The following is a 26634-nucleotide window of genomic DNA, read 5'->3' as shown; positions in this document are numbered from 1 at the left end:
ACTGTGACTCTGGAGATTAAGATTTGAATCCCTCGTTGACCACAGAGTGTCACTTGGGCAACCTTATCTAAAACATTGGAGTGTTATACTAGACGCTGGAGGCCAGGGTTCGATTCCCAGCTCGGCCATGAAACCCACTGGGTGACTTTGGGCAAGTCACACTCTCTCAGCCCCAGGGGAAGGCAAGGGCAAGCCTCCTCTGAACCCTGTGCCACGCTTGCTGTCGTATTCTTTTCCTTCGCCACTGGAAGTCTCCTTTGGCATTGCAGAGGTTAAGGCTTTGGAAGTAAACAGCCAGGGCCCCTGTTTTTGATGGGGATTTTCCACTGCTGTCACGCCTCATTATCTCCCCGAAGGGGCCGGGTGCGATTCCTTTCAAGTCCACAGGCTGAGCTGCAGTTATTCAACTGTTGTTTTAATACCAGCCACTGTGCAAACATTTCGCTCTCTGCGTCAGGCCTCTGTTATCTAGTAGGACATGTTGGCTTGGTGCATGTTGGACACCAACATATGTGTGTGTGTGTGTGTGTGTGTGTGTGTATGAGCGAAAGGGAGAGTGGCAATGTAGTGTAGTGGTTTGAGTGCTGGATTCCGGGAGACCCAGGTTCAAATCCCCAATTAGCCAGGGAAACCCAGTGGGTCATCTTGGGTGAGTCACACACTCTCAGCCCCATAAAATATGTGAGATGCTTGCCTTAGAATCACAGTAAGCCAGAACTGACTTGAAGGCATACAACAAGGGCTCAAATTCCCACTCAGCCAGGGAAACACACTTGGCGACTTTGGGCAAGTCCCACTCTCTCAGCCTCAGCAGAAGGCAATGGCAAACCTCCTCTCAAGAAATTTGGCTAGTGAGAGATAGCATGGTGTAGTGGTTTAAGGGTTGGACTCCAAGGAGTCCAGGGTTTGAATCCTCACTCAGCCATGGAAACTTATTGGGTGTCATTGTCCAAGTCACACTCTCTCAGCCTCAGAAGAAGGCAATGGCAAACCATCTCTGAATAAATCTTGCCCAGAAAACCCCATCATATGTTTGCCTTTGGGTCTCCATAAGTCGGAAATGACTTGAAGGCACTCCAAAACAACACACACACAGTGTCCAAGAGCTCTGGTGCCCCACCAAACTACAAATCCCAGCATACCATTTCATCAAGCCATGGCAGTTAAAACAGTGTCAAAGTGCTTTATTTCTGCAATGGGCAACAACCTAATATACATGTGAAAACCATGCCAACAGGTTAAAACAACTCAAAACAATCCAAAATAACTAATACGTTTCCAGTAAATTTATTTTCCATTGCTTTGAATTGTTTTGCAATGTGTTTGATACAACATGAAACAGGCAGGGTTGGGGGTTGGGGGGGTTGTAGTACGGAAGATGAACTTATGGGGCTTTAAAGTTTGCTTATAGGGCTTTAAAGATTAAAACTGGTCCTTGGAATTTGTCCAGATGTGGAATCTTTCCCAGTGGAAAGCTTGCATTGTCTTCTTTGATCAAGTGGAATTTTTGGATGAATTTTCCCTGCATGTCTTAGAAAATAGTTCTATTAATTTTGTGTTATTTTGTCTCCTCCAAAGAGCAATTCTGCTTCTCCTCCTGAGAGCTTGCAAGATGAGGAGCAACATGTGGACAACCTTGGGGCAAAGTGTAAGCCAGACGGGAAGGAAGAGGCCGGACATTACGTGAGTACTGCTTCCGATTTGAGCTGGGCTGAAAATTTTCAACAAACTTTTAAATTCAATTAATATGTACATGTGAATTAAAACCATCAGATCAGACAGAACTTGTATCAGTAAACAGAAAAAGGTTGGCACCTTCCAGAGGAGCGCTAGCTGAAGTCCAGCATTGGACTATGGACACATCTACACTGCAGCAATAATGCAGTTTGACACCACTTTAAGTGCTTCGGCTCCATCTTAGGGAATCCTAGGATTTGTAGTTTTGCAAGGCCTTTATGAGTGCAAGGACAAAGGCCTATATTTGCCAGTATCCTTTGGCAAAACCTTTGTTATATATATGTTTATAGAGTAGAGCTATATGAATCTGATGAACCTATGAAAGAAGCTTTAGGTTTTAGGATATAGCTCTCCCTCACTCCCCATTGCAGACTAGAATTGCATTTATCTACTTTAAAAAACCCTTTTGTCCTTCTGGATAGCAGGGCTGAGAACAAATATAATTAAAACAATAAAGATATTGTGTCATTGTTGCAAACCCAAAGAAAACAGCAGAAGTGATCTAAGAGACTTAACTTGCCAAGGTTAGAAACGTAAAGGACAAGTTGATCAATGAAAACGTCTTGAGCAGGCATTGAAACAATTGTGCTGTAGGCACCAGTTGGCTCTCTCTAGATCAGCACCTAGGTTTCTGGTTTCTCCCAGATCTTATTTCTCTTGGTCAGAATACCCCCCAATCCTACTTTACCAGGCATCAGCCACTGCAAGTGATGGAGATCTGTTCTCTTGTCAATCAGGGTGCAGCAGATTGATGTTTTCATCCCCATTCCCACCAGCGAGCTCTGGTTTGACAATCAGAATTGGTGTCCCTGACAGTCAGAATCAGAACCTGGCCTGTGATCCCTGGTCTGATAATCAGAATCAGGATCTCATCAGTGATTTCTGGTTTGACAATCAGAATCAGGATCTGATCAGCAGTCTCTGGTGTGACAATCAAAATCAGGATCCCTGCAATCAGAATCAGGCTCTCAACAGTGATTTCTGGTATGAGCATCAGAATTAGGATCCCTGACAATCAGTATCAGGATCCCACTAATGGACTTTGGTGTGATGATCAGAATCAGGATCCCTGACAACCAGAATCAGGATTCTTGACAAACATAATCAGAATCCCACTAGTGATCTCTTGCGTAACAGTCAGAATCAGGATCCCAGCATCTATCTTTGGTGTGACAATCAGGATCAGGATCCCACCAGGGATCTCTAGTGTGACAATCAGGGTCAGGATCCCAGAATCAGGAGTAATTCCTCCTCACGCTAGACATTACTGGAAGGAAGGGGATGGAAATGTTAGTCTGCTGCATAATGATTTAGAGGACAGCAGACCCCCATTGCTCCAGTGGCCAACATTTCCAGCCAGTATTTCAGAGCTGATGTGCCACCGCCAAGAAAACGCTGCCTCTTGTTGCTGTCCAATGTCAAGCCCAGTTTCTCCAAAAGGAAGGCAATGTGAAGCCTTGGGTAGGCTGGCATTGGCAGAGGTATCTCTGCAGGTGTTAAACAGTAGAACGGGGGCACCGCCAACTAGAAATGCCGCTTTAACTGCCACGGCTCCGTGCTCTGAAAATTTGGGATTTGTAGCTTTCTGAGAAATTCAGCCGTCTCTGTCTGATGCCACAACAAATTCCAGGATCCCCTAGGATTGAGCCATGGCACTAAAAGCAATGTCAAACTGGATTAATTCTGCAATGCAGATGCAGCCACAAAGGGAAGTGGGACTTCCCAAAAGGTTACTATTACAGGATGCCTCTAAGCCCAGAAGGCTCTTTCCTTATATTTATCTGTGTTTATTTTTTGCAGGAGAGCGACGGAGAGAAAAGCGATTACAACCTAGTGGTGGATGAGGTGCGTACGGGGTTTGTGGGAAGGTTTTTTTCCCTCCTTCCCGCCTGAGGTGAAAGCGGGTCTCTGGGGAGAGAGAATTAAATTATGCAAGGCAGTCACAACACGGCAGAGCGAAAATTGTGCATAATTCACATGGGTTGCAGAGTTCATGGCTGTTTTTTTATCCCCTCTCATCAGAGAAGAATGGTGCTTTAAAAAGACAGAGAAAAAAGGCCACCCACAGGCTTGGTCTGCGGGTCAGGGTGGCCTTTTCCCATTCTGACCCCTTGCCATAACCTTCTGGCCTGAGGAGTGAGGATGGCAGTGCCACCCTCAGCTGTGTGCCTTTTGGAAAGCGAAAATGGATTTTAGTTTTTTTAATTTGCAGTTTGTATGCTTTGTCCCTTCCATTTTCAGTTTCCAATTAGTTTGTCCTTTCTGTTTTATAGGTTCAAATTTCCATTTTTAAATTTCATATTTCTAATTTTTGATTTACGTACATTTTTACCCATTATATTTTCAATTCTTTTTAATTTTTACTTCTTATATTTTGTAACTGCTATTGTTGTGTGGCTTTCAAGTCATTTCCGACTTATGGCAACCCTAAAGCGAACTTATTGTGGGGTTTTCATTGCAAGATTTGTCCAGGGAAAAGGGTTGCCATGGTCATCCTCTGAGGCTGAGAATGTGTGACTTGGCAAAGGTCACCCAGTGGGTTTTGTGTTCAAATGAATCTGAAAAACTAACTAAATAAATAAAATTAGCATTCCCGATTCCTTATTTCTGCCCTGCTTGCTTCCTTTTTTACCCAGGATCCTCCTTCTGAACACAGCAGCCCTGTCTGCACATCCAGTGTGAAACTCTTGCCAACCCGGAGGGAGATCCCAGACAGCCCCACATCGCTGGCTTCCAGTCGGAGCACCACGCCACTGAAAGGAAAGGACCCGAATGTGGTAAGCGAAAGGTCTGTGGAATAGCTGCATCAGAGATGAATTGGGGATGCCAGATCTCAGGACCAAGTCCTGAGTATCCAGTTTTCATGGGCCGTACCCAGGTTGGGTGCAAATTGGAGAGCACTGGATTGCTATAATTTGCAACGATCAGTTGCTGCAACTTGCAAAGACTCTCCATGGGGGGGGGGGTCTATGGATGTATTTAGCTAGTTTCCTACTTCCCTCCCAGTACTTTTGGCACTCTACTGTCTGGCTGGAAGCAAGTTTTGTTGCTGTTGTGTGCCTTCAAGTCTTGTCTGACTTATGGCGACCATTAAGACGAACCTATCATGGGGTTTTCTTGGCAAGATTTGTTCAGAGGAGGTTTGCCATTGACTTTTACCCTGAGGCTGAGAGTGTTTGACTCTTCTAAGGTCACTCCGTGGGTTTTGTGGCCGAGTGCAGAATCGAACCCTGGTCTCCAGAGTCATAATCTATCACTCAAACCGTTATGCCATGCTGGCTCCTTCAAATGGACCCAACCTCTAAAATATTTCATGATGGCAGGATAGAGTGAGTTTCTCCTAGGGAAGAAAAGAGGACTGTATGTAGGGACCAAAAGTCTCATGTTCATCTTGGCATCATCCTTTTCAGACTACACAAGACAAGATCAGGCAGACTGGATGCCAATCTGGCGGTTCTGCCCTGACCCTGGTCCAAAAGTCCCTTCACTCACTCTTTAATAACTATCTGTTTATGGTGGAATTTCCTGGAAATACTGCCGCAACAGCTGGCAGACTACATAGCAGGGTGCCCCCTTACCTGTTGCCACTGTCGCATTCCCCATGATGGAAGGGGGCACCTGGCCATGTGGGTGAAGCCAGGTGCCCTATTTCTACCCTTTACAGGTCATAGTGGAAACCTTCACAGAAAATACGGCAGGTAAGGGGATGGTGGTGGCTTCAAAGCATGGCACCGGGCGGGCATGTGAACACCACTCATTGCCACACCTGCCCGGAAGGTACCGGTGGCAGAACAGGATGGAAACATGGCCAGGATACCACAGGGTTGGTCCACAGTTCTGCCTGAACATTAATCCCCAAGTATACCCACTTTAATCCAATTATCCTCTGTCCACGAACAGAGAGATGGAGTAGGATATATGAGTTGTGTCTCCCCTTGAAGTAATCTTGCAAAGAAAACCCCAGGATAAGTTCTCTTTAGGGTTGCCATAAGTCGGAAATGACTTGAAAGGCACACAACAATAGCAATATAAAGTAAAACTCATTTCTGACTTGCGGTGACCCTAAGGCAAACCTCTCCTGGGTTTTTCTTGGCAAGATTTGTTCAGAGGGGGTTTGCCAGTGCCTTCCCCTGGGGCTGAGAGAGCATGACTTAGGGGGAGTCAAATCGACTCCTCACCCCTTCTGGGGCCTGTAAAGGTTTTCCTTCCCCAGCACGGCATTTGACAGCAGGATCAATACCCCTCTTCTCCGCTCACAGCTTCCCTTTCGAGATGATGTTTCAATCTAGAGATCTCCGCCGTCCGGGAAGGCGATCGATGAATTTGCACGGCACTTTCGGTTCAAAATTGTGTGCTTTTTTACACCCATGAAAGGGATGGGAGAGAGGCGCACCTCGAGACCGCCCAGCAGGGCTGACAACAGGCAGCCGAAGTGAAAGGGAAACACAGACACACACTCCTGTAATGTGTTACAGAAATTATTGCAATTCTGTAGCTCTCCATTAAATAGGAAGATCTTTTCCCATCCACCCAGATGGTACCCAAGTCTCCCCTTTGCCTGCTCTTCTGGCTAGCCATCCATCCATCCTTCCTCTCTCCACCGCCCTGGAAGCCAGCGCTAATAGCAATTAATTATACATTAAAACCCTCCCGGGAATTCAAAGCCCCTGGTGGGCACTGAGCCATGTTGCCGGGGTCGTGGATTTGATGGGAAGGAGGCGGGAGGAAGGGGGAGATGGAGGAGATCAAGAGAGAAAAGAGAGGAGAGGGAGGGGGAGATAATTCATTGAAGAAGAAGACGGCAGCAAAACGTGAAATGGAGCATCCAGGCTGGGTGAAATTTCTCCCTGCTCGGATAATAGGATCCTGCAGTTGGAAGGGTCCCCCAGAGGCCATCCAATCCAACCGCCTGCTCAATGCACCATCTCCAGCTGGAGCCATAGCGCTGTGGTTCTTCCTGATGTTTTGGATATTTTAACTAAACTTCGTCATGGGAGATGCACCAAAGCTTGGGAACCACTGAGACAAAGCATCCCCAGCAGGGAGTTGTCCAGACTGTTTTGGAAGATGTCCAGAGGAGGGGAGACCACCACCTTTCTAGAGAATTGGGTCCACTGCCGATATGCTCTCACCACTGAGAAGTTCTTTCCAATATCCAATCCAAATCTACCTTCCTGTCACTTCAAACCATTACACTTAGTTCAATCCTCTGGGATAGCAGAGAACAAACCTGCCTTCTCTTCTCTGGCCAGCCTTTGGAGTATTTAAAGAGGGAAATAAAGTCCTCCCCACCATTGAATCCAAAAGTTGAAGGGATCCCAAGGGTCATCCAATCCAACCCCATTTTGCCATGCAGGAAGACACCATCAAAGCACCCCAACAGATGGCCACCCAGCCTCTATTTAAAAACCTCCTACAATCTGCAAAAACACTGCTGGTATGTATGGATTTGAATATGTGAATTAAAAGTGGTGTTTTTTTAATTCCCAGCCATCTGTTTTGGTGAAATTGACTCAGAAGATGCCTTAAATGTGCTCACCAAGTAGCTGCTAAAGTCTGTATGACAGTGATTGTGAAGCCGAGTGCCCAAACTGCAACCCAAGACCCACTTATTTATTGCAAAATGCCATGTCCCTCTGGCTTTCCAGTAACAAACTCTGTGCTGGGGCAACGGCACATGTGCCCACAGAGAGGGCTCTGAGTGCCACCTCTGGCATGTGTGCCATAGGTTCGCCATCACTGCGTGTATGCTCTATCCAGGTGCTTGAGTTACAATTGCCAAGTTACCCTGGAAAAGAAAAAGATTAAAGATTAATTCAGTTTAATTCTAGGATGTTGGCAGGCCCTCAGGTATATCTGGAAATTGTAGTCCAGAAGAGAGCACTAGAACTCTCTAATATGGGATCCTCAATCCAACACAAAACTACAAATCCCAGGATTTCAGGCAATTAAAGTGGTATAGCACTGGAGTATCGATATGTCTGTCTAATATGTGCCAATATTGTAAAAGGTGATTTCTTTAAGTCGTTCTGTTTCAGGGCGATGCCAACTCTGCCATCTGCAAACCAGCCAACCTGTCTCCACCTCCTGAATCCTTAACCCCCGGTCCTGGTCCAAGCTGTACCTCTCAGATCCAGCAGATCGCTAAAACATCCACCACAGAGGCCATCAGTAAGTAAAAATGTGTGCGTTTGCATGTACAGTCGGCCCTCGTATGCTCAAACCCCATTAGTTTCAATGGGGGTGGGCGCCCATGTGCAGGTACCATGGGTGCACACGCAATTGTTTCTCCTGCGGGTTACCTTCCGTGTAAGGTTAAAGCCGTGTAAGGCACTCCCGCATATGACACAGTGCAGATGCACCCATAGCAAAGGAATTCTAAAGTTACCCAACATAGGCCATGATGCAGTCTTGGCCCCATGCTTTTTTTTTATTACTTCGCTCCACCCTTCTTCTTTTTTCCTTGTTCTTCCATGAGCTCTCCGGAGTCCTTTGAGCATGACCGGTTCCTTTGCTTCCTCCTTTGGGATCGTGCCCCACACGGCTCTGAATGGAGATCTGTCCGCTCCGAGCTCTTATGTCAGCATCCACCTTTCCCCGCAAATCGGAGGAACCGTCATGTACGGACGCTCCCCCGTGGTAAGACAAGCGCCTGACTTGCCTTTTGGGCAGGGAACTCTGCGACTCATGATGCTTTGGATTCCGTTTGGGGTTTGTGCGCAAAGCCGCACAAGTGCATGCTTTTACATTGCTTAGAAGTATTTTAACTGGCCTCTTATTATTATAATGATTTATTTATATTGCACAATCCAGGCACAATGTGCTTTATAAACAGTTGGAGAATAAAACATTTATATACTATTCAATAATAAAAAAACACAATATTAAAGTACAATTAATGTTGTTTCTGTGCTTGTGGCCTTCTAAAGAACCAGTGTGGGGGATATTGGTTTGATCATTTGGACTACAGCTCTGGAGACCAGAGTTCGAATCCCTTCTCAGCCAAGGAGAACCCAATGGGTGAACTTGGGCCACCATGAGTCAGAAACAACGTGAAGGCACCCAGCAAAAAACAAAAGTCTATTATTATTACTATCATTATCATCACCGCCACCATCATAATCTTATTATTACTACTACTACTACTATACTGTTATATCGTCTTCTTCATCTTCTTATTATTATAGACAGCCCTCCATATCCATGGATTTTTTTATCCACGGATTTAAGCATCCAAGGCTTGAAAATACTCCAAAAAGATACAAATTCCAAATAGCAAACTTTGATTTTGCTATTTTATATAAGGAACACCAAACCCCAGCGGATAAAAAGGGCCCACTGTATTATTATTATTACAAATTAAGGGAGGAGGAGATAATAACCATGTAAGCTGCAATGAATCCCATCTTAGAAGAAAGGTGGAATATGAATTTAATAACAACAGCAATAATAATAATAATAATAATAATAATAATAATAGTATTATCCCAAAATGAGGTAGAGTGCAGCTTACAGCCACCAGAGGGGGAAAAAACCTGCAACTGAGTTCTGTTTTTAAAAAGCACAAGTTAAAACCCATTTAAAGCATAATAAAATAGAAACCCATCTGAAGGATAGAGCATCTGCTATTGAATGCAGATCCCAGGTTGAATAGCAGTATGTAATTCAACCAGTAACAGGCATGGGGAGTTAAACAAAAAATTAGTATGAAGTTACTTATACTGGGAAATTTAAAATTTGAAGAGGAACCATAACGTCTCTGATGTTATATACTGTATATATATATATATATTTCTTTGGTGCCTTACAGGTGGCCTTTGAATCTCACCCACATTTGCGTGGTTCGGCAATATCCGCTTCCCTTCCAGCCGTCCCAGGCAGCAAACCGTAAGTACAGCTCAAGGTGGGGACACATTTTTAGGGACATATCAGGACTTTTAGCGGAGTGCACCCAGGGCCTTGCCATAGAGAGCATCTTGCATGTCTTTCAGTCATTTCCAATTTAGATTAATCTGATTACTCTTCTATGATCCCACTTTCTGTGCCGGTCTGAAAATGGATTTTAAAACAGTCAAACTAGGAGAGGCTGCAGCAGTTTGCTTTTGCCTGAGCCTCCTGGGAAAGGCAGGATTTTGTTCTCTCCTCTTCCCCTTTTGGAGTATTTGGGTCCAAACCAGTTTTGCATTTTGGGCTGTTTGCAGCGATGGAAGTAAGATAAGGACAAAGCAGGAGGAGGAGAAAGAAACCGGGGCATTTTAACAGCAACTGAAAAAGTGGGATGACAGAGAATTAAATTGGGACAGGTAGAGAGTCAGCATGGTGTTGTGCTTGAGCGCTGGACTAGGATGCTGGAGACCAGGGGTCGAATCCTTGCTCAGCCATAGAAACCCATTGAATGACTCTGGACAAGTTGCATTCTCTCAGCCTCAGAGGATGAAATGGCAAACCTCCTCCGAAAAAAACCTGCCAAGAGAACCCCACGATAGGTTTTGCCTTAAGGTCACCATAAGTCAAAAATGACTTGGAGGCACACAACAAAGGGAGTATGCAGATTTCATTTCCTATCTAAACATGGCTGGTGCTATTCAGTCCAACAGGACATATTTCTCTGGGGAAGATGATGAGAGTTATAATAGAAAAGAGCCAAAGGGTCCTCGGTTTCTAACCCTCGTTGTCCATCATCTTTGTGTCTTAATGTCTAACTCTTTGCTTTCCTCCACAGGGCTTATTCCTTCCATGTGAGCGCAGACGGGCAAATGCAGCCGGTCCCTTTCCCACCCGATGCCCTGATCGGCTCGGGTATCCCCCGCCATGCCCGCCAGCTCCACACACTGACCCATGGTGAGGTGGTGTGTGCCGTCACCATCAGCAACTCCACCCAGCATGTCTACACGGGCGGAAAAGGCTGCGTGAAGGTCTGGGACGTGGGGCAGCCGGGCACCAAGACTCCTGTCGCCCAACTTGACTGCCTGGTAAAAAAAATTGGGGCCCTCAGTTTCTGGTGGGGGCATCATGCCAACTTTCTCCCTGCCTCCCCAGTTCCTTGTAGCCTCACCCCTATGGCTTTTTAATGCCTTGAAAACTTTGCTGCTTGCTGGCTTCTTACATGGTTGCATTCATTTTATTGTTTGCACCTTCCTTGCTGTGACTTTCTGGTTGTTCTAGGACTGCGTTTCCCAGCATTCTTCAACATTGGCCATGCTGGCTAGGTTCTGCTGGGAATTGCAAACAAGCAGCTTCTCCAGGGCTATAGTATTCTTGCTTCTGGTTTTTGAGGTCTTTTAGTTGCTAGGTATGCAAAGACTTGGTCAGCTTGGGTTTGGTTGAGGAGTACTTACTTTTTTAATTTCTGTTTACAAGCAGGGCTAAGTTTCTAGCTGAGTGTCTGTCTATGTCTTCACCTGTTAGATTTCGGCTTGCAATCCCTGTTAGGTGTCTGTCTGTGTCTTTTTGGCTGGGTTTCTGATTTAAAGCACAGCTAAGACAGTTGACTTTCTGCTTGCAAGAACAGCTGGGCATCTATCTCACTCTGTGTCTGTTTCTTTGCCAGTTGAATTTCAGCCTGCAAACGTAGCTAGATGTTTAACATATATCTGCCTGTGTCTTTGCCGGTTGAATTTCTGCTTGCAGGCACAGCTAGACATCTCACTGTTTGAATTTCTGTTTGCAAGAAACCCTCCATGTCTAGCTGTGTCTTTGCCGGTCTATGAAAGTGATGAAGGCTGCACGAAGGCCTAGGATGTTTTTCTTCTCACATGCAATTTGTATTAATATTGTAGTCATTTAATTCTAGTTTAATGGATCTGTTTTGTATGATTTTAACTGTAGTTTTTTTAAAAAAATATTTACGCTGCTGAGTTCCAGTTTTGGGGAAAGGATGGGTTATAATAAATATAATAATAGGATATGGGCAGTATCAAAAACCCCATGGCACATTGACTACTAGATAAGGATAGGGAAGCGCACGACTGAAATTTCCCCCCAAATTACATTTCTCCTGGATATATATATATATATATATATATATTCCCTATTCCTCCCCAAAAGAACAACCATTTCCCCCTTGGCTTCAAAATACACATGGTGATGATTGATGAATAGTTTTGGAAATGATGGACTACCTTTTATAGAAATATAGCTATATTTCTTTATATTTCTCTCCAGAATCGAGAGAATTACATCCGGTCTTGCAAACTCCTTCCTGATGGCCGAAGCCTGATCGTGGGTGGGGAGGCCAGCACCCTTTCCATTTGGGATCTGGCTGCTCCCACCCCACGGATCAAGGCGGAACTGACCTCTTCGGCCCCGGCTTGCTACGCTTTGGCTATCAGTCCGGATGCCAAAGTCTGCTTTTCCTGTTGCAGTGACGGCAACATTGTGGTGTGGGATCTCCAGAATCAAACCATGGTCAGGTAAAGGCAATCTTCCTCAAGAAGCTAAACTGGAACTCTATAACTCTTTTGCTTGCGTAAACAGGTGAAGTTGTTGTTGTTGTGTGCCTTCAACTAATTTCCACCTTAAGGAGACCCTATCATGGGGTTTTCTTGGCAGGTTTCTTCAGCAGGACTTGGCAATGGCCATCCTCTGAGGCTGAGAGAGTGTGACTTGCCCAAGGCCACACAGTGGGTGCAGACAAATGCAAAGAAATATCGTTAGTATTCCCCATAGCGTTTCATTCTTCTGCCATCCTTCCTCAGGCAATTCCAAGGCCACACAGATGGGGCCAGTTGCATCGACATCTCCAACTATGGCACCAAACTCTGGACAGGGGGCTTGGACAACACCGTCCGCTGTTGGGACCTGCGGGAGGGCCGCCAGCTTCAGCAACATGACTTCAGCTCCCAAGTAAGCCAAGGAAAGGTGGCGGTGTCTTTGGAAGTGTGACCTCAGTGGCATCACTAAGGTTGGTGTCATCCCAGGCTGCCTAGCACTCCCTCAGGTGACGCCTTTACCAGTCAGGCAGCCTGTGCTGTGGTGGGTTGCTGTTTCCACCCAGTAGCTTTTTTCAGGTTTGGCAGAGCGGCTGGGCAAGTAGGAAATGGAGACTGCTTGCTTTCCCACCTGGAAATAGGTAGAAGCACCCCATCCTCGCTTGCAGCCGCAGCTGATGAATGGCAGAGGCATCCTGGTGGCGTTAGGGGTGAATCAGGGGAGCCTTGAGATGAATGGATGAAAATGACTGCCTCACTGAGTTTTCATACCCCCCAGGTGTCACCCGGTGCAGTCTGCACCCCCCTACTGTTACCCCTTTGTGACCTATTTAAGGGAGCAAGTGGGCAGGTTTTCTGTGCCTGGCCTGCCAATGCAGAGACATGTGTCATCCAAAATGTGTGGCAGGGGGTTGGACAGGATGGCCCTTGAAGTCTCTTTCAACTCTATAATTCTAAGTCAGTGGTTCCCAAAGTGGCTGGTACATAGCGGTGCATAGTGGTGAGGGCGAAGGAGTGGCAAAAAGGAGCTTTCAAATTTGGGACACTGCTTAAGCTTTGTGAGATTTGCCAGGATTTGGCTGGCAGGTTGAAGCTGGGTGTCACCTACTTTCTGTGGGCAGCTGCACCTTTGCCACTTCCCTGTCCTTCACTGCTGCACCACTGTTCCCCTCAGGAGGAAAGTGGCTCTGCGGCAGCGAGGTCTGGATGGCCGCTCCAGGCCCTCAGGAGAAAAGTGGCAGTGTGGCGCCATGGCAGCAAGGTCCAGATGGCTGCACTGAGCCCTCTCCTTCGCTGCCAAGGTGCCATTCCTTTCAGGAGGAAAGTGGCAATGTGGCGCCACATCAGTGAGGTCCGAAAGGCCACACTGGGCCCTCTCCTTTCTGCTGCGGCACAATTCCCCAAAGGATGAAAGCGGTGCTGCAGCAGCAAGGCCTGGATGACCACACTGGGCCCTCTCCTTCGCTGCTGCAGTGTCATTCCACTTAGGAGGAAAGCGGCAAACTACAAGTTCCAGAATGGATGGCCCCAAAGGATTATGGAAGTGACATTTGTGAGCTCTACTGTTACTGCACTTTGGTTTAACGTGGGATTAAGGAAGGAAGCCCCTGACTGATGGTCTGTTTCTCCCATGTCTCTCCCCAGATTTTCTCCCTGGGTTACTGCCCCACGGGTGAATGGCTGGCGGTTGGGATGGAGAGCAGCAACGTCGAAATCTTGCACGTGACAAAATCGGAGAAGTACCAACTCCACCTTCACGAGAGCTGTGTCCTCTCCCTCAAGTTTGCCTCCTGTGGTAGGTGTGCCAGTTCCCGCAAGGGTGCGGCTTGAAAAATACCCATCTTGATTTTGCAATTTCTGTTTCTTAATAAAAAGGTAACACAGATCAAATGATTCCACTATTTTTTTTTCTCCCTGGAACTTTTTCTCTCCTTTTTTCTCTCATCCCTGCAGGCAAATGGTTTATAAGTACCGGCAAAGACAACCTGCTTAATGCATGGAGGACACCGTACGGAGCCAGCATCTTCCAGGTAAGACGTGAACAGATCTTGGGGGATGATGGTATATAGTATCCCATCTGCAGTATTTGTCAGATCTTGACGGCTTTCTCTCTCATTTCCTTTTGCAGTCCAAAGAATCTTCCTCGGTGCTCAGTTGCGACATCTCAGCCAACGACAAATTTATCGTGACGGGATCGGGAGACAAGAAAGCGACCGTTTACGAACTGGTGTATTGAGGAAGGTGGCAGAATCAGAGCCATTCCTGCCCTTCTACTTCCCACTGGAGACTGCCAGCTTTGGCTATTGTTTGGTGACAAAAACGTGTCAACACTGGAGACTCTTGTGACACGAATTCAACTCTGCCGCTCTTCTCCACGAATGCTCTTCCCGCAGTTGGCTGCCACGATTCCTAGGGCTACCCGCACACTTCTGAGTCTCTCTTTGCAAGGCCATGTGGACTAGAAACTTAAAAACAGATTCTCAGGAAGAGTTTTCTTTTTGGGTGGGCTCTCCAGTGGAAAAATGGTGCAGAGACAATCCTCCACTGCTTTTCGGTGTAAATCAGGCATGAACCACAGACTGAAGAAGTTGAACTAGAGCAGCTGGGGAGGAGGCCTAAGCCATTGCCTCCTTTTATCCCACTAATTGGATCAGCGGATAGTAGAGGAAATGTCTCTAAGCCTTCGCCGTCGGGAGGGAATCTCCACGAAAAGCAGAGGTGAAATGGCATTGGGCCCTCTCTCTTCTCACTGATTTTTAGAGTCTTCATTTGGTTTCCTCATTCTTCTTCTTCTTGTGCAAATGAAATAAAGTGTTTTAAATCCTTCAGGATGATTGAATGTGTGTTTAGCAAGTTGCAAATGGCCCTGTCAGTCCACGTCAGCTGTGTGAGTGATGTCGCTATGTGCCTTCGAGTCGTCCCCAATTTACGGCAATCCTATCATGGGATTGCCTTGCCAAACTTTATTTGGTTGGGGGGGGGTCCCATTGCCTTCCTCCAAGGCTGATTTGTCCGAAAACACCCAGTGGGTTTTCTTTGCTGAGTGGGGATTCAAACGATGGACTTGGGAGTCCAGAGTAGAGATCCCCACTCAGCAAAGGAAGCCCACTGGGTGACTTTGGGAAAATCAACCTCAGAAGAAGGCAATGGGGATCCCCCCCCTCAATAAAGTTTGGCAAGGTAATGTTGGGACACATAAACTTTTAGTGGGTTGGGGTACTGCTGCCACCCAGCAGCCTCTTCCGGATTTGGCAGAGAAGGAAGGTGATGGTAGCAGTGGTGGACATTGCCTCTCCTTTCCTTCTGGGGAAGGTTCATGGCCACCACCGGTTGCCAACACCGCTGGCACTTCCATTTCCTGGCACAGCTAGCAGCTGTGACAGTTGCTATGGCTGAGTGGATTTGAACCCTGGTCTCCAGAGTCTTAACCCTGGCTAAATAGATTAGATACACCAGTGATTCCCAAAGTAGGTGGAGGAAAAGTCCAAGGGGGCATTGAGGGGAAAGGAGGCCAGCCGGAGGGTAGTGAGAAGAAAAAGGGGGCAGCAGGGGGGCCTTCAGTCAAAGAACTGATGCATAAGAAACACAAGGGGAGCAAAGGGCCTTAACCAGCAGCAGCAAAGGAGAGGGATGTGTCTGGCCCTCTCAGCCTTGGCGTTGAGGTCAGGCACCCCTCCGTACCTCAGGATTGTGGTGTTGCAGCCCTCCAGACCTTGGTGTTGCAGTGTCACGCCACCATGGACGTCAGTGTCACGCCGCCATTGCCTTTTGGACATTGGTGTCATGCTGCCGTGGCCCTCTGCATAATGAGGGTGAGGTCTGTATGAAACATCTTTTCAGGGCCCTTTAAAAACACCGCACAGCCTTGCAGATCACTTGTGTGGGGCGCCTCCTGGTGCTGTCTGCACCACCACACACCCTTAGTGATGCCAGGGCTGCTGTTCTTGCTTTCTTTCCTCAGACAGGCTGAGAGAAGAGGCAGCACAACAAACAATGTTGGTTGGGTTACAAACACTTCAGGCTCTGTTGCGAAGGCATGTCTCTGGGGAAGGACCAGGAGGAGTATCTGGGGTCAATTCTTTGAAAGAGTCTTTTGCCTTGGAGTGGCTCCTGTAGTTAAAATCTCTCCCTTTCCCATCCATGCCAGTCTCCAGTCCAGAGCCTGTGGCCTCTGCAAAACTCCTCCATATGGACTGGCTGCACTCCTCTCCAACAGGACAAAGGATTGAGAGTCTTTCCTTGACAGGGGGAAGCCTTTCCCTTTGCACCCGGGACCCTTAGGAGCAGCAACCAAGAGGCCTCTTGCGTTCTCTGCCCTTTCCCACAAGGCCAACATGGGCACAGCCAGCTGCTCGGTTGCTGCTCCCAGAGTGGGTTGCAAAAAGAGCAGCCACCAAGACTGGCTCTTTTTAATGTGCAGTAGAACTAATATTCAGGGATGGAGGGGAACATTAGGGTTCTCACCAAAGAGGAAAGGGGCTACTAGCCCCAAAAAGTTTGGGGACCACTGAGATAAAACAGATTAGATAGGATGGATGGATAGATGGATGGATAGATAGATAGATAGATGGGATGGAGAGCTGGAATGGATGGATGGATGGATGGATGGATGGATGGATGGATGGTCAGGGATAGATAAATAGGAATAGATGGGATGGATGGATGGATGGATGGATGGATGGATGGATGGAGAGACAGGGATACATGCTGGCTGTAATGAATGATTTGATTTGATAAATAGATAGGGATAGAGATAGATAGACAGATTAATCCCACAGTCAAGTTCCTAGTCCCTCTTGTTGCTTGACAATCCAGGTGGGATTTGATTTTGTCCACAATATTTTTGCTGACAGGATGGGTTTGTTTTTTCCCCATTCAAGCCTCAAGAGCCAAACGGGTCAGGACGGTGCCAATGCCGGACACCCCCTGTACTTTTTATTTAAAGATTACAAAAAAGAAAAGAAAAGAAAACCACATGAAAAACTGCTTTGAGGAGTTTAAGATTTGTACACGCACACACACGCACACACGCCCACGCCAAAGAGACAAAGCCTCCGCTCCCCTCGCCCTGGGGAAAAAATACAACGGAGGAGCAGTCAAGAGTCCTCTCTTCCTTCGGCAATCCCCCCCTTCCCTCGGTTAGCAAAAATGAGAAGCAGGCCTCTGAAGAAAACACTTCCAACCTTCTTTGCAATGGTTTTTGCTTCTGATTGTATGGATTCTTTGGCTGAAAAGAAACCTGGGGGTGGAGGGTGTTGCAAAGGGGAAGTTTTTCAAGTCCCTTCGCCCAGATTCGGTTTTGACCTGGGTGCCAATCCAGCTGCTCAGTACATGACTTCGTAGACAGAGGCCTTCTTGTCCCCGGAGCCGGTGACAATGAACTGGTCATCCGTAGAAACATCACAACTGAGGACGGAAGAGGACTCCTTTGACTGGAACGACAGGGAAATGGGGGGAAACATAGTTATTTAAAGCAAGGATGGGGGAGTGTTGTGTGCATGAGAGTAGCAGGTGATTTAAGTGATAGTATGTAAGAACATTTTATTATGATACAGCATTCGGATACAAGCATTAGAGGAGAGAAAGAAATAAGGGAATAGTATGTGAAGGAGGCTCATGGGCCATGTATGTAAAAAAGCATTTTTATGGGCCAAAAAATTGCATAATATCCTCCACAACCATACCTCTCCCAAATGTGGCAGTTTGGCTGTCCTTGTCTCCACTGTGTGTATATTGTGTGCCTTCAAGTCATTTCCAACTTATGGCAACCCTAAGACAAACCTATCATGACAAATCTTGACAAGATTTGTTCAGAGGCGGTTTGCCATTGCCACCCCCTGAGGCTGAGAGAGTGTGACTTACTCAAGATCACCCAGTGCGTTTCATGGCCCAGTGAGGAATCGAACCCTGGTCTCCAGAGTCATTGTCTCAAACCACTACACCATGCTGGCTAATAATAAAACCATGATGATGATAATGATGACAACCTAACTTTCTTCCCAGGTTTAGGACTCCAAATAAAAAAAAGGCCCAGATTACCCAAAACACAGGCAAGCTGAAATATAAACTGTCTATAGCAGTGGCGCCCAAACTTTGGTTCTCCACATGTCTTGGACTTCAGCTCCCAGAATTCTTGACTATTGAGGAAGCTGGGGATCCTGGGAGTTGAAGTCCGAAGCATCTGGAAGCCGAAATTTTGGGAACTGCTGGTCTGCAGAATTTCAAACCAAACATGGACAATGCAGCCAGTTAATCTAAGCCCTTCGTTCCTAAAAAGTCAATTTCCATACTATCCTTGGCCTGCTGTTGGAAGGACAACATGCAGGGAGACACCCAGAAGAGTAACAGTGCCCCATCTGTCCCCCAATTCTGTCCCCCACTTACCTGGAAGATACTGGCTCCATAGGGTGTCCTCCAGGCATTCAATAAATTGTCCTTCCCAGTGCTTACGAACCATTTCCCTTTAAAGGGGAAGAGAGACACCATAGTGTAAAGCAAAGGTGGACAACTGTGGAAGAACAGGGAGGTGCTTTTGCAATCCCCCAAGACCCCAAAAGGTCATCCATCCCACCCCTGCAGGGATGAAGCAGAGAAACCCAACCTACCACAGGAGGCGAACTTTAGGGAGAGAACGCAACTCTCGTGGAGGTGAAGCTGGTACTTCTCAGGCTTGGTCACATGCAAGATCTCAACATTGCTGCTCTCCATACCAACCGCCAGCCACTCACCTGTGGGGCAGTAACCGAGGGAGAAGATCTGCAGAAAGGCAAGAGGAGAACGATCAGGCGGGAGGTAAACAGGGACCTGAATAGGATTTGGGCTGCTTGGATGCTACGATTCTACTCAGGATGCTGTATCATTTACACACAAAAGGAACAATGCTGAAGTTGTGTGATGTGAAGCACTGTCTAGATCTCTTTTAATTGGGAGTCCTAAACCTGAGAAAACAGTGAGGTTCCATCATAGCTTTTGTTGTTGTACCTACAAAACAGGGAGTCTATCTGTGCCTACAACCAAAAGGATGCCAGATGAGGGCAATTCATTTCTATGGATTGTTTTTTCACAATGGAAGAGCCCCAATCTGGATCATGATAGCCCTGCCAGGCTCACTACTCTCTGTGCCTGGATATTAATTCATATGATCTGCCTCTCTACTTACGTCTGAGTAAGACCCTATACAGACCGGCACTTTGTGCCAGCCTGTGGGCGCAGTTAGGGCCCAGCGTCCACATGCTAGACACTCTACCTTGTCCCTAGGGCATCATTTTGGCTCACGCTGGTCTGCATACCATCATGGCACAATGCAGTGCCAAAGGGACATTATAAAGCTGTGCTGCTGCAGCTATGGTGCCCCTTAGAAACCGCAAGGAGCTGCTTTTTGCACTCTCTGGCGGCTGGATTGTGGCTGCGGCATGAGGTTGCCACAGCCCCAACCTGGTCAGTAAAGGGGCAGCGGCATGCCGCCTATCTGTACAGCCCCTAAGAGGGTAGAAAGAGGCCAGAATCTTGCTGGTGACTTACACTTATAGCATTCTGTGTGAAAAATAATCTTTCCGGCCAGAAATAGTATTTCCTCTTCCAAAAATGCTGTTTTCTGTGCAAAATCATTACATGTGCATTTGTGGCAGAATACGTCTCCAATTGCAGCCTTTTCTGCACAGCAAAGAGGCCTGAACAGAATACCACCTGCAGAGAAAATGCTCTTTTCTGAGCAAAAATACTGCATTGTGTAGAAATAAGTCCTTAACTCTGATGATTTTCATCAGTCCTGGATGTTTCCCAGCACTTGGGAAAGATGTTTTTTCAACCATTTTACAGATATTTTTGAGTATTTTTTCCCATGTCACATTACTATCTTATAGAAGTCACTGGCACTAGATGTGGTAGTGACAGCGATTATGTATTGTATTTTCAGAGAGATTAGAAAAATGTGCTGATTTCTGATCAATGGTCCAGAAGGGTCTCCATGTTTCAAAGGCAGTAGACCATTAAACACCAGCAGCTCCCAGTGACTACAACCACCCCAGACATGATAGAGGGTCCCCAGCCATTCTGTACACCCCCCTATTCCCCGGCTCCTGCCTGTGAGCTGAAGTCGTGTTGCTGAAGCTGCCGTCCTTCCCGCAGGTCCCAACACCGAACGGTATTGTCCAAGCCCCCCGTCCAGAGTTTGGTGCCATCGTTGGAGATATCAATACAGCTGGCTCCGTCGGTGTGACCCTGGAACTGCCTGCAGATGCAAGGTGGAAAGAATCCGCAACAGGTTGGCAGATCCAAATTTTATTTCAGCCTAACCATCCCCCTGCGAGGTCAAACATGCTAAGGGAAGGTGACTGGCTCAGGGCTGCCCCACGAGTTTTGCAATTCTGCAAGGACTCGACTGCACTGTTTACCTCACAAGTGTCTGGTTCTGGAGATCCCACACCACGATGTTGCCGTCACTGCAACAGGAAAAGCAGACTTTGGCATCCGGACTGATGGCCAAAGCGTAGCAAGCTGGGGCCGAAGAGGTCAGTTCCGCCTTGATCCGTGGGGTGGGAGCTGCCAGATCCCAAATGGAAAGGGTACTGGCCTCCCCACCCACAATTAGGCTGCGGCTGTCGGGAAGAAGCTTGCAAGAACGGATGTAATTCTCTCGATTCTAAGGTTGGGAAGAGAAAGAAGAGGGAGAAGCCGCCATTGGAATTGCAAACACACAGAGAAAGACATCAGCCTAGCCCCCTAGATGTTGCTGGAACTCTAACTACTGGCATTCCTTGAGTACTGGAGGAGCCACAACTCCCAACCTTCCTCACTACGGGGTAGACTTGCTGGGAGCAGCAGTCCAAGAACATTTGGAGGGACCCAGCAACATCTCACTAGGTTCTCTGCTGGCTAGGGCTGCTGGGATTTGCAGTTCAAAAACAGTTAGAGGGACTCCCCAAAAGGGGGACAAGGATCCTGCAGCTGACCCGGCCAGTAGTCAGGGATGCTGGGAGCTGCAGTGAAGTTGTGGTGTAATGGAACAAAGGCTCCTTTGCTGCAATTATTTTTAACTCTAGTAGAGGTAACCTAAAGATTTTTGCAGGTCACAATGGTCTTAAAGTCAACCTGCATGATGCCCCTGCCAGGGATGGGAGTCTTGTTGTGCTTACCAAGCAGTCCAGTTGGGCAACAGGGGTCTTGGTGCCCGGCTGCCCCACGTCCCAGACCTTCACGCAGCCTTTTCCACCCGTGTAGACATGCTGGGTCGAGTTGCTGATGGTAACGGCACACACCACCTCACCATGGGTCAGCGTGTGGAGCTGGCGGGCATGACGAGGGATACCCGAGCCAATCAGGGCATCGGGTGGGAAAGGGACCGGCTGCATTTGCCCGTCTGCACTCACGTGGAAGGAATATGCCCTGGGGAAGAAGGCAGAAAGACATTTTAAAGATGCTCTTGCTGGAGTTCCCGCACTGAGCAGAATATTAGACCTGATGGGGCCTCTTTCAACTCCATAATTCTAAGACACAGAAGCAACTGACAGCTGAGGTCAGAAAGTACAGATCTTCCAGCTAAGGCTGACTCCAACTCCCATCATCCACCCACAGGAACGTGCCCTACCAACCACATTTGGACAAGAATGGAATCTGCCATTAACTGCTGCCAAGTCATCTTCAACTTATGACAGCCTTATGAACGATAAGACTTCCAAGAGTCATGAACTGCATAGCTCAGGTCTTTCAAACTCAACTCTTGCAAGTGCTGAGAGGGGGGACGGAGGCCAGATACCAAGAGATTGCAGCCATCCCTTTCCCCCCACATTGTTATCCCTTTTTACTTCTGCCTCTCTCTGATCCCCATAAACTTCTGATCATGGCACCAATGCTCACTGGGGTGCACATCGATTACTTCCAGGGGCGTAGACAAGGTCACCCACAAAAGTTTCCTCTCCCACCCTCCCCAAACTTGCACATGCAACTTCTCTCCACTTACGGTTTTGCTGAAGGCACCCCCGTCTGCATCCCTGCCGAGAGCGCTGGGACCCGCAGGTGAGAGTGAGGATCATAGGCAACCTAGTCAAACAAGGAGAGAGGATTTGCTTGGGTCAGCATCAGCCATCCTCAGATCCAGCTCGAAAACCTGCTTCACCAACTTTCTGCTGACTTCCACAACCAGTCTAATCCTAAAAAGCCTAAGTATGCTTTTTACCTCCTCCCTCTCAATTACTCTTCCTTTTATGCCATGTCTCTTACCATACAACTAGGGACTAACTTTATTCTAGAGAAGTAAAAATAAACGAATAAATAAAACATTCACAAATGTTCTCCTCCTGAGCAAGAAAGTGTGGAAAAACTTGAATAAACTGTCAAAGGCTGCAAGAGTTTTCTGTTTCGAAAATGAAACCAGAAGAGTTTATTCTCCTCTTCAAGAGCAACAGAAACATTGCTGCTGTGCTGTTTACACAAAAAGGTAGCATTTTATGGACAAAGTTATTTAGTGCACCAAATGTACTGGATTCTGCAGAACAGAAAATGTCCATGAAATTTTCACAAGCAAAGGTCCTGTTATGCGAAAAATCATTGCAAAATGTGCTAAGCTACCAGTGGAGGAAAGCTTTAGAAATGTTTTGTTCCCATGCACAAAAGAATGAAATATGATACTGTTTGTATCCCTGTTCTGTTTTGATTTTTGCAAAGCACGCTGGATGAAAAAGAGGAAAAAATACAATATAATAATAATAATAATTTAAAATAATAAGAAATTATTATTGTTACAATCACCATCATCATTATGATTATGATTATATTTTGTATCCTGCCTTTCCCTCAAATATTGGGATGCAAGACAGCTAACAGAATTACAGATTGCTGTTCTGTTTGGACTTTTGCAAAGTGTGTTGGATTATGAAGAGGGTAAAAATAAAAGTTAAATACTGAATACTAATAATAGATACTGTAATACTGTAAAATATATCCTTTTGAAACAACTCAGCAGAGATGCCACCAGAGGGATGGCTTACATCCCTGTTCTGTTCTGACTCTTGCAAAATGTGCCGGATGACCAAGAGGGTAAAAATAAAGTTCAATAATACTTCTGATACTATTACTATTAATAATAAATACAGTAATAAGATATATCCCTCCAAAACAACTCAGCGGAGATGCTCACCAGGGGGGAACGCCCGTAACCAGTGGTGCCCACAACCGCTGCCCCATTGAGTTGTGGACTCATGAGGTGCAGGCTGGCATAGGCACTGGCACCTGCCATTTCACCATTGACTGACGCATGGGCCACATTGAAAGCAGCCTGGTAGGAGCTCTGGACGGAGAGAGGATTTCGGAGGCTCAAGGCTGGAAAAGAAGAAGAAGACGAGAAAAAACCTTGCTATGCCAGGAGGACAGAGAAAGGCGGAAACTCTGCTGTGCTGAAACGTAGTGCTGCATCTGAAATTTCCATCCTAATCGCCATGGGTGATCCAAAAGTGCACAGAGGTGAATGAGCAGGATATAGGCAAATATTTTACTTGCCTCCTTAAAAACCTTATATTGTTGTTGTGTGACTTCAAGTCGCTTCTGACTTATGCCAACCTTGCAGTGAACCTGTCATTGGGTTTCCTTGCCAAAATTTGTACAGAGGAGGGTTTGCCATCACCTGGCCCAAAGGTGGGTTTCCAGGGCTAAATGAAGATTTCAACTTTGGACACCTGGAGTTTGAGTCCAACGTTCAAACCACTACATCACACTGCCTCTCATAGAGATTTCTTTCAGAGGTGGTTTCCCATTGCTTTCCTCTGAAGCGGAGAGAGCGTGACTTGCCCAAGTTCACCCACATGGGTTTCATGCAAAAAACACGTGGGGGAAGAAAGCCCGTTCTCTCTATAGAAAATAGGTTTCCTGCATAGAAAATGCTGTTTCTGTGCAGAAAAATAGGTTGCCTCTGGTCACGAGTGCGATTTGGCCCACATCACATAGACGGAGTACATGGGTGAGCAGGAATTTGAACCCTGCCCTTCCACTAACCTAGTTCAACACTCAACCCACTGCATCACTTTGCCACCAGCATCTCCCAGAAAGAATACGGCAGAGAACTATTCATTTTCTCCTACAGCAAGGAGAAAATCTAATTATCTGGCTTTGCATGCAAGGATAAAATAGTCATGGATTTAGACCCCGACGCATTTCAGATATAAATATAAAAGAGGAGAATTCCCAAAATCACCCCTACCCACTCCCACCATCCCGTAACTCCGAGCCTCAGTTTCCCCTCCGGCTAACCCATTACCGAGCGATTCCACCATCTGTTTTGCGACCGCCGGACGAAACTGCGGCGTGCTGTTGTTGCTGCTGCTGCCGCTACCGGAAGATCCCGCTGTTGGACCTTCGCCTTGTGAAGTTGGAGTGTTTGATTTCAGTCCGGGAGTTACCGCTTTCTCCACCTGAAAGGAATGGCTGCATTATCTCAGAGTGACAAAGATTTATTTCAATACGTTGCAGCCAACTCTAGTTTGTTTATTTAATCTCCCAATACAGGAACTGAAAGAGACAGCATGGTGTAGTGGTTTGAGAGACAACGACTCAGGAGACCAGGTTCCGAATCCCTGCTCCACCATAGAAACTCACTGGACAAGTCATACTCTCTCAGCCTCAGAGGATGGCATTGGCAAACCCCCTCTAAATAAATCTTGCCAAGAAAACCCTGTGAGATGTTCGCCTTAGGCTTGCCGTAAGTCGGAAATGACTTGAAGGCACAACAAATGGGAACCAAGGAAGTTTAGTTTAATTGAAGTTTAAATGTAAATTAATTTAATGATAAATTAATATCAAAACAATATGTGCTTATTGTGGTTGTTGTGTGCCTTTAAGTTGTTCCCAAACGGTGACCACTGGCTCTCAAATTCCTTGGCAAAATTTGTCCAGAGAGGGTTTACCTCTGCTTTACTCTAAGGCAAAGAGAGTATGATTTGGTTCAAGGTCTCCCAGTGGGTTTGCATGCCCGAGCGAGGATTCGAACCCTGGACTTCCAGAGTCCAAGTCCAACACTCAAATAATAACACTATGCTCGCTCAATTTCCTTGGCTGTGTCTTCAGAGGGAATTTGCCCTTGCCTGCCTCGAAAGCTAGGAGTGTGTGACATGCCCACAGTAACCATGGCTTAGCCAGGACTCGAACCATGATCTCCTGGAGTCTCAGCCCACCACTCAAACCACTGCCACACACTGGCTCTCATAACCACTCAGAAACGGGGTAAATAAATGAGAGGCAGTATGGCCTACCGTGATCACATCCTTGGTGGAGCGGGGTGGGGAGGCGCTGCCGGACGAAGCCATGGAGGTTGGGCTCAGGGGTGCCATCTCTTTCCTCTGGAGAGGGACCTTCTCGACCCCGTTCTCCCGAGATGAGAAAGAGTGGACGCTGTGCGGAGAAGAAGGGTCCTGGGAGGGTGGATCGTAGGGTGAGAGAGAGGGGAAGACTTATAAGATAGATAGGCTTTCGTGTAACTCATACAACCACAGAATCCAAGAGCTGGAAGGGGCTCTCAGAGGCCACCTACTCCAGCCCTTTGCTCAATGCAGGATCTCCAGCTAAAGCAATCCCAGCAGGGAGCATCCCTGAATCTTTCAGAATACATCCAAAGAAGGAGACCCACACCACTTTTCCAGGCCATTGAGTCCATTGCTAAATCCCTCTTATTCTCAGGTTGCTCCTTCTAAGGTTTTCACGATGTTTCTTCTAAGGTTCTCAAGATGTTCCTTCCAAGATTCTCAAGATGTTCCTTTAATGTTCTCAAAATGTTCCTTCTAGGTTTATCAAGATGTTCCTCCTAACATTCTCAAGATGTTCTTCTAAGGTTCTCAAGATGTTTCTTCTAATAATGTACAGTCAAAATCTACCCTCCTATAACTTGAAACCATTAGATCTGACCCTATCCTCTGGGGCAGCAGAGAACAAACTTGGCCCTTCCTCTCTGAGGCAATCCTTGAGTATTTAAAGAGGGCCATCATGCCACCCCTCTGTCTTCTCTTCACCAAGCTGAACATGCCCAAGTCCTTCAACCTCTCCAAATATTTGTTCTCCATCCCTATTATCACTCTTGTTGCCCTTCTTTAAAGTTACTCCACCTTGTCTATCTCTTCTTTAAATGGGGTTCTCAGAACTGGATGCAGGATTCTAGATGAGGCCTGACCAGCATAGAATATAGTGGAACGAATTGAACTAGTTACAAGAAAATAGTGGACATCAATACCCAATTCTTTCATTTCTATGCCGCCATTTTCCCAGAAAGGGACCCAAGGCAAACAAAATAAAACTACTGAACATACACAGACCTCATCGACCACCAAGTTGTCTTCACTCTTGTCTCCATCACTCCCCTGGAAATAAAAGGAAAAATAGAGGAAGGAATAATAATGGACATGAGATGCTAGCTCCAACAAACTCTGCCTTGTCCCCAAATAATAATAATAATAATAATAATAATAATAATAATAATAATAATAATAAT

At 46.6% G+C, this 26634-nt stretch overlaps 2 protein-coding genes across 7 annotated transcripts in view; one reads left to right on the top strand and one right to left on the bottom strand.

Annotated features, from left to right (window-relative positions):
* The window catches only part of LOC121936074 (transducin-like enhancer protein 2), a 33341-nt gene extending 18348 nt beyond the window's left edge, over positions 1–14993 (top strand). For 2 of the 4 annotated variants that reach the window (XM_042477856.1, XM_042477855.1), the window contains exons 9-20: positions 1579–1683; positions 3538–3582; positions 4374–4514; positions 7776–7908; positions 8213–8376; positions 9548–9624; positions 10460–10709; positions 11902–12149; positions 12435–12582; positions 13812–13962; positions 14121–14197; positions 14296–14993. In XM_042477856.1, the coding sequence (XP_042333790.1) occupies positions 1579–1683; positions 3538–3582; positions 4374–4514; positions 7776–7908; positions 8213–8376; positions 9548–9624; positions 10460–10709; positions 11902–12149; positions 12435–12582; positions 13812–13962; positions 14121–14197; positions 14296–14403 (1647 nt within the window). In that variant the 3' untranslated portion in view covers positions 14404–14993. Of the gene's footprint in view, positions 1–1578; positions 1684–3537; positions 3583–4373; positions 4515–7775; positions 7909–8212; positions 8377–9547; positions 9625–10459; positions 10710–11901; positions 12150–12434; positions 12641–13811; positions 13963–14120; positions 14198–14295 lie in introns of those variants that run through there. The other 2 variants (XM_042477858.1, XM_042477859.1) reach the window with 2 other exon arrangements.
* A 2072-nt stretch (positions 14994–17065) lies between these two features.
* Positions 17066–26634, bottom strand: part of LOC121936939 (transducin-like enhancer protein 1) — a 28108-nt gene continuing 18539 nt past the window's right edge. For all 3 annotated transcript variants that reach the window (XM_042479656.1, XM_042479657.1, XM_042479658.1), the window contains 11 exons: positions 26459–26503; positions 25406–25564; positions 24415–24568; positions 23302–23483; positions 22126–22205; positions 21302–21551; positions 20561–20808; positions 20250–20397; positions 18773–18923; positions 18552–18628; positions 17066–17599 (listed from right to left, as the gene is read on the bottom strand). In XM_042479656.1, coding sequence (XP_042335590.1) covers positions 17492–17599; positions 18552–18628; positions 18773–18923; positions 20250–20397; positions 20561–20808; positions 21302–21551; positions 22126–22205; positions 23302–23483; positions 24415–24568; positions 25406–25564; positions 26459–26503 — 1602 coding nt within the window. In that variant the 3' untranslated portion in view covers positions 17066–17491. The remainder of the gene's footprint in view (positions 17600–18551; positions 18629–18772; positions 18924–20249; positions 20398–20560; positions 20809–21301; positions 21552–22125; positions 22206–23301; positions 23484–24414; positions 24569–25405; positions 25565–26458; positions 26504–26634) is intronic.

This window comes from Sceloporus undulatus, chromosome 7 (assembly GCF_019175285.1).
Source record: "Sceloporus undulatus isolate JIND9_A2432 ecotype Alabama chromosome 7, SceUnd_v1.1, whole genome shotgun sequence".
Lineage (NCBI taxonomy): Eukaryota > Metazoa > Chordata > Lepidosauria > Squamata > Phrynosomatidae > Sceloporus > Sceloporus undulatus.
This window is presented reverse-complemented; position numbering and strand designations above follow the sequence as displayed.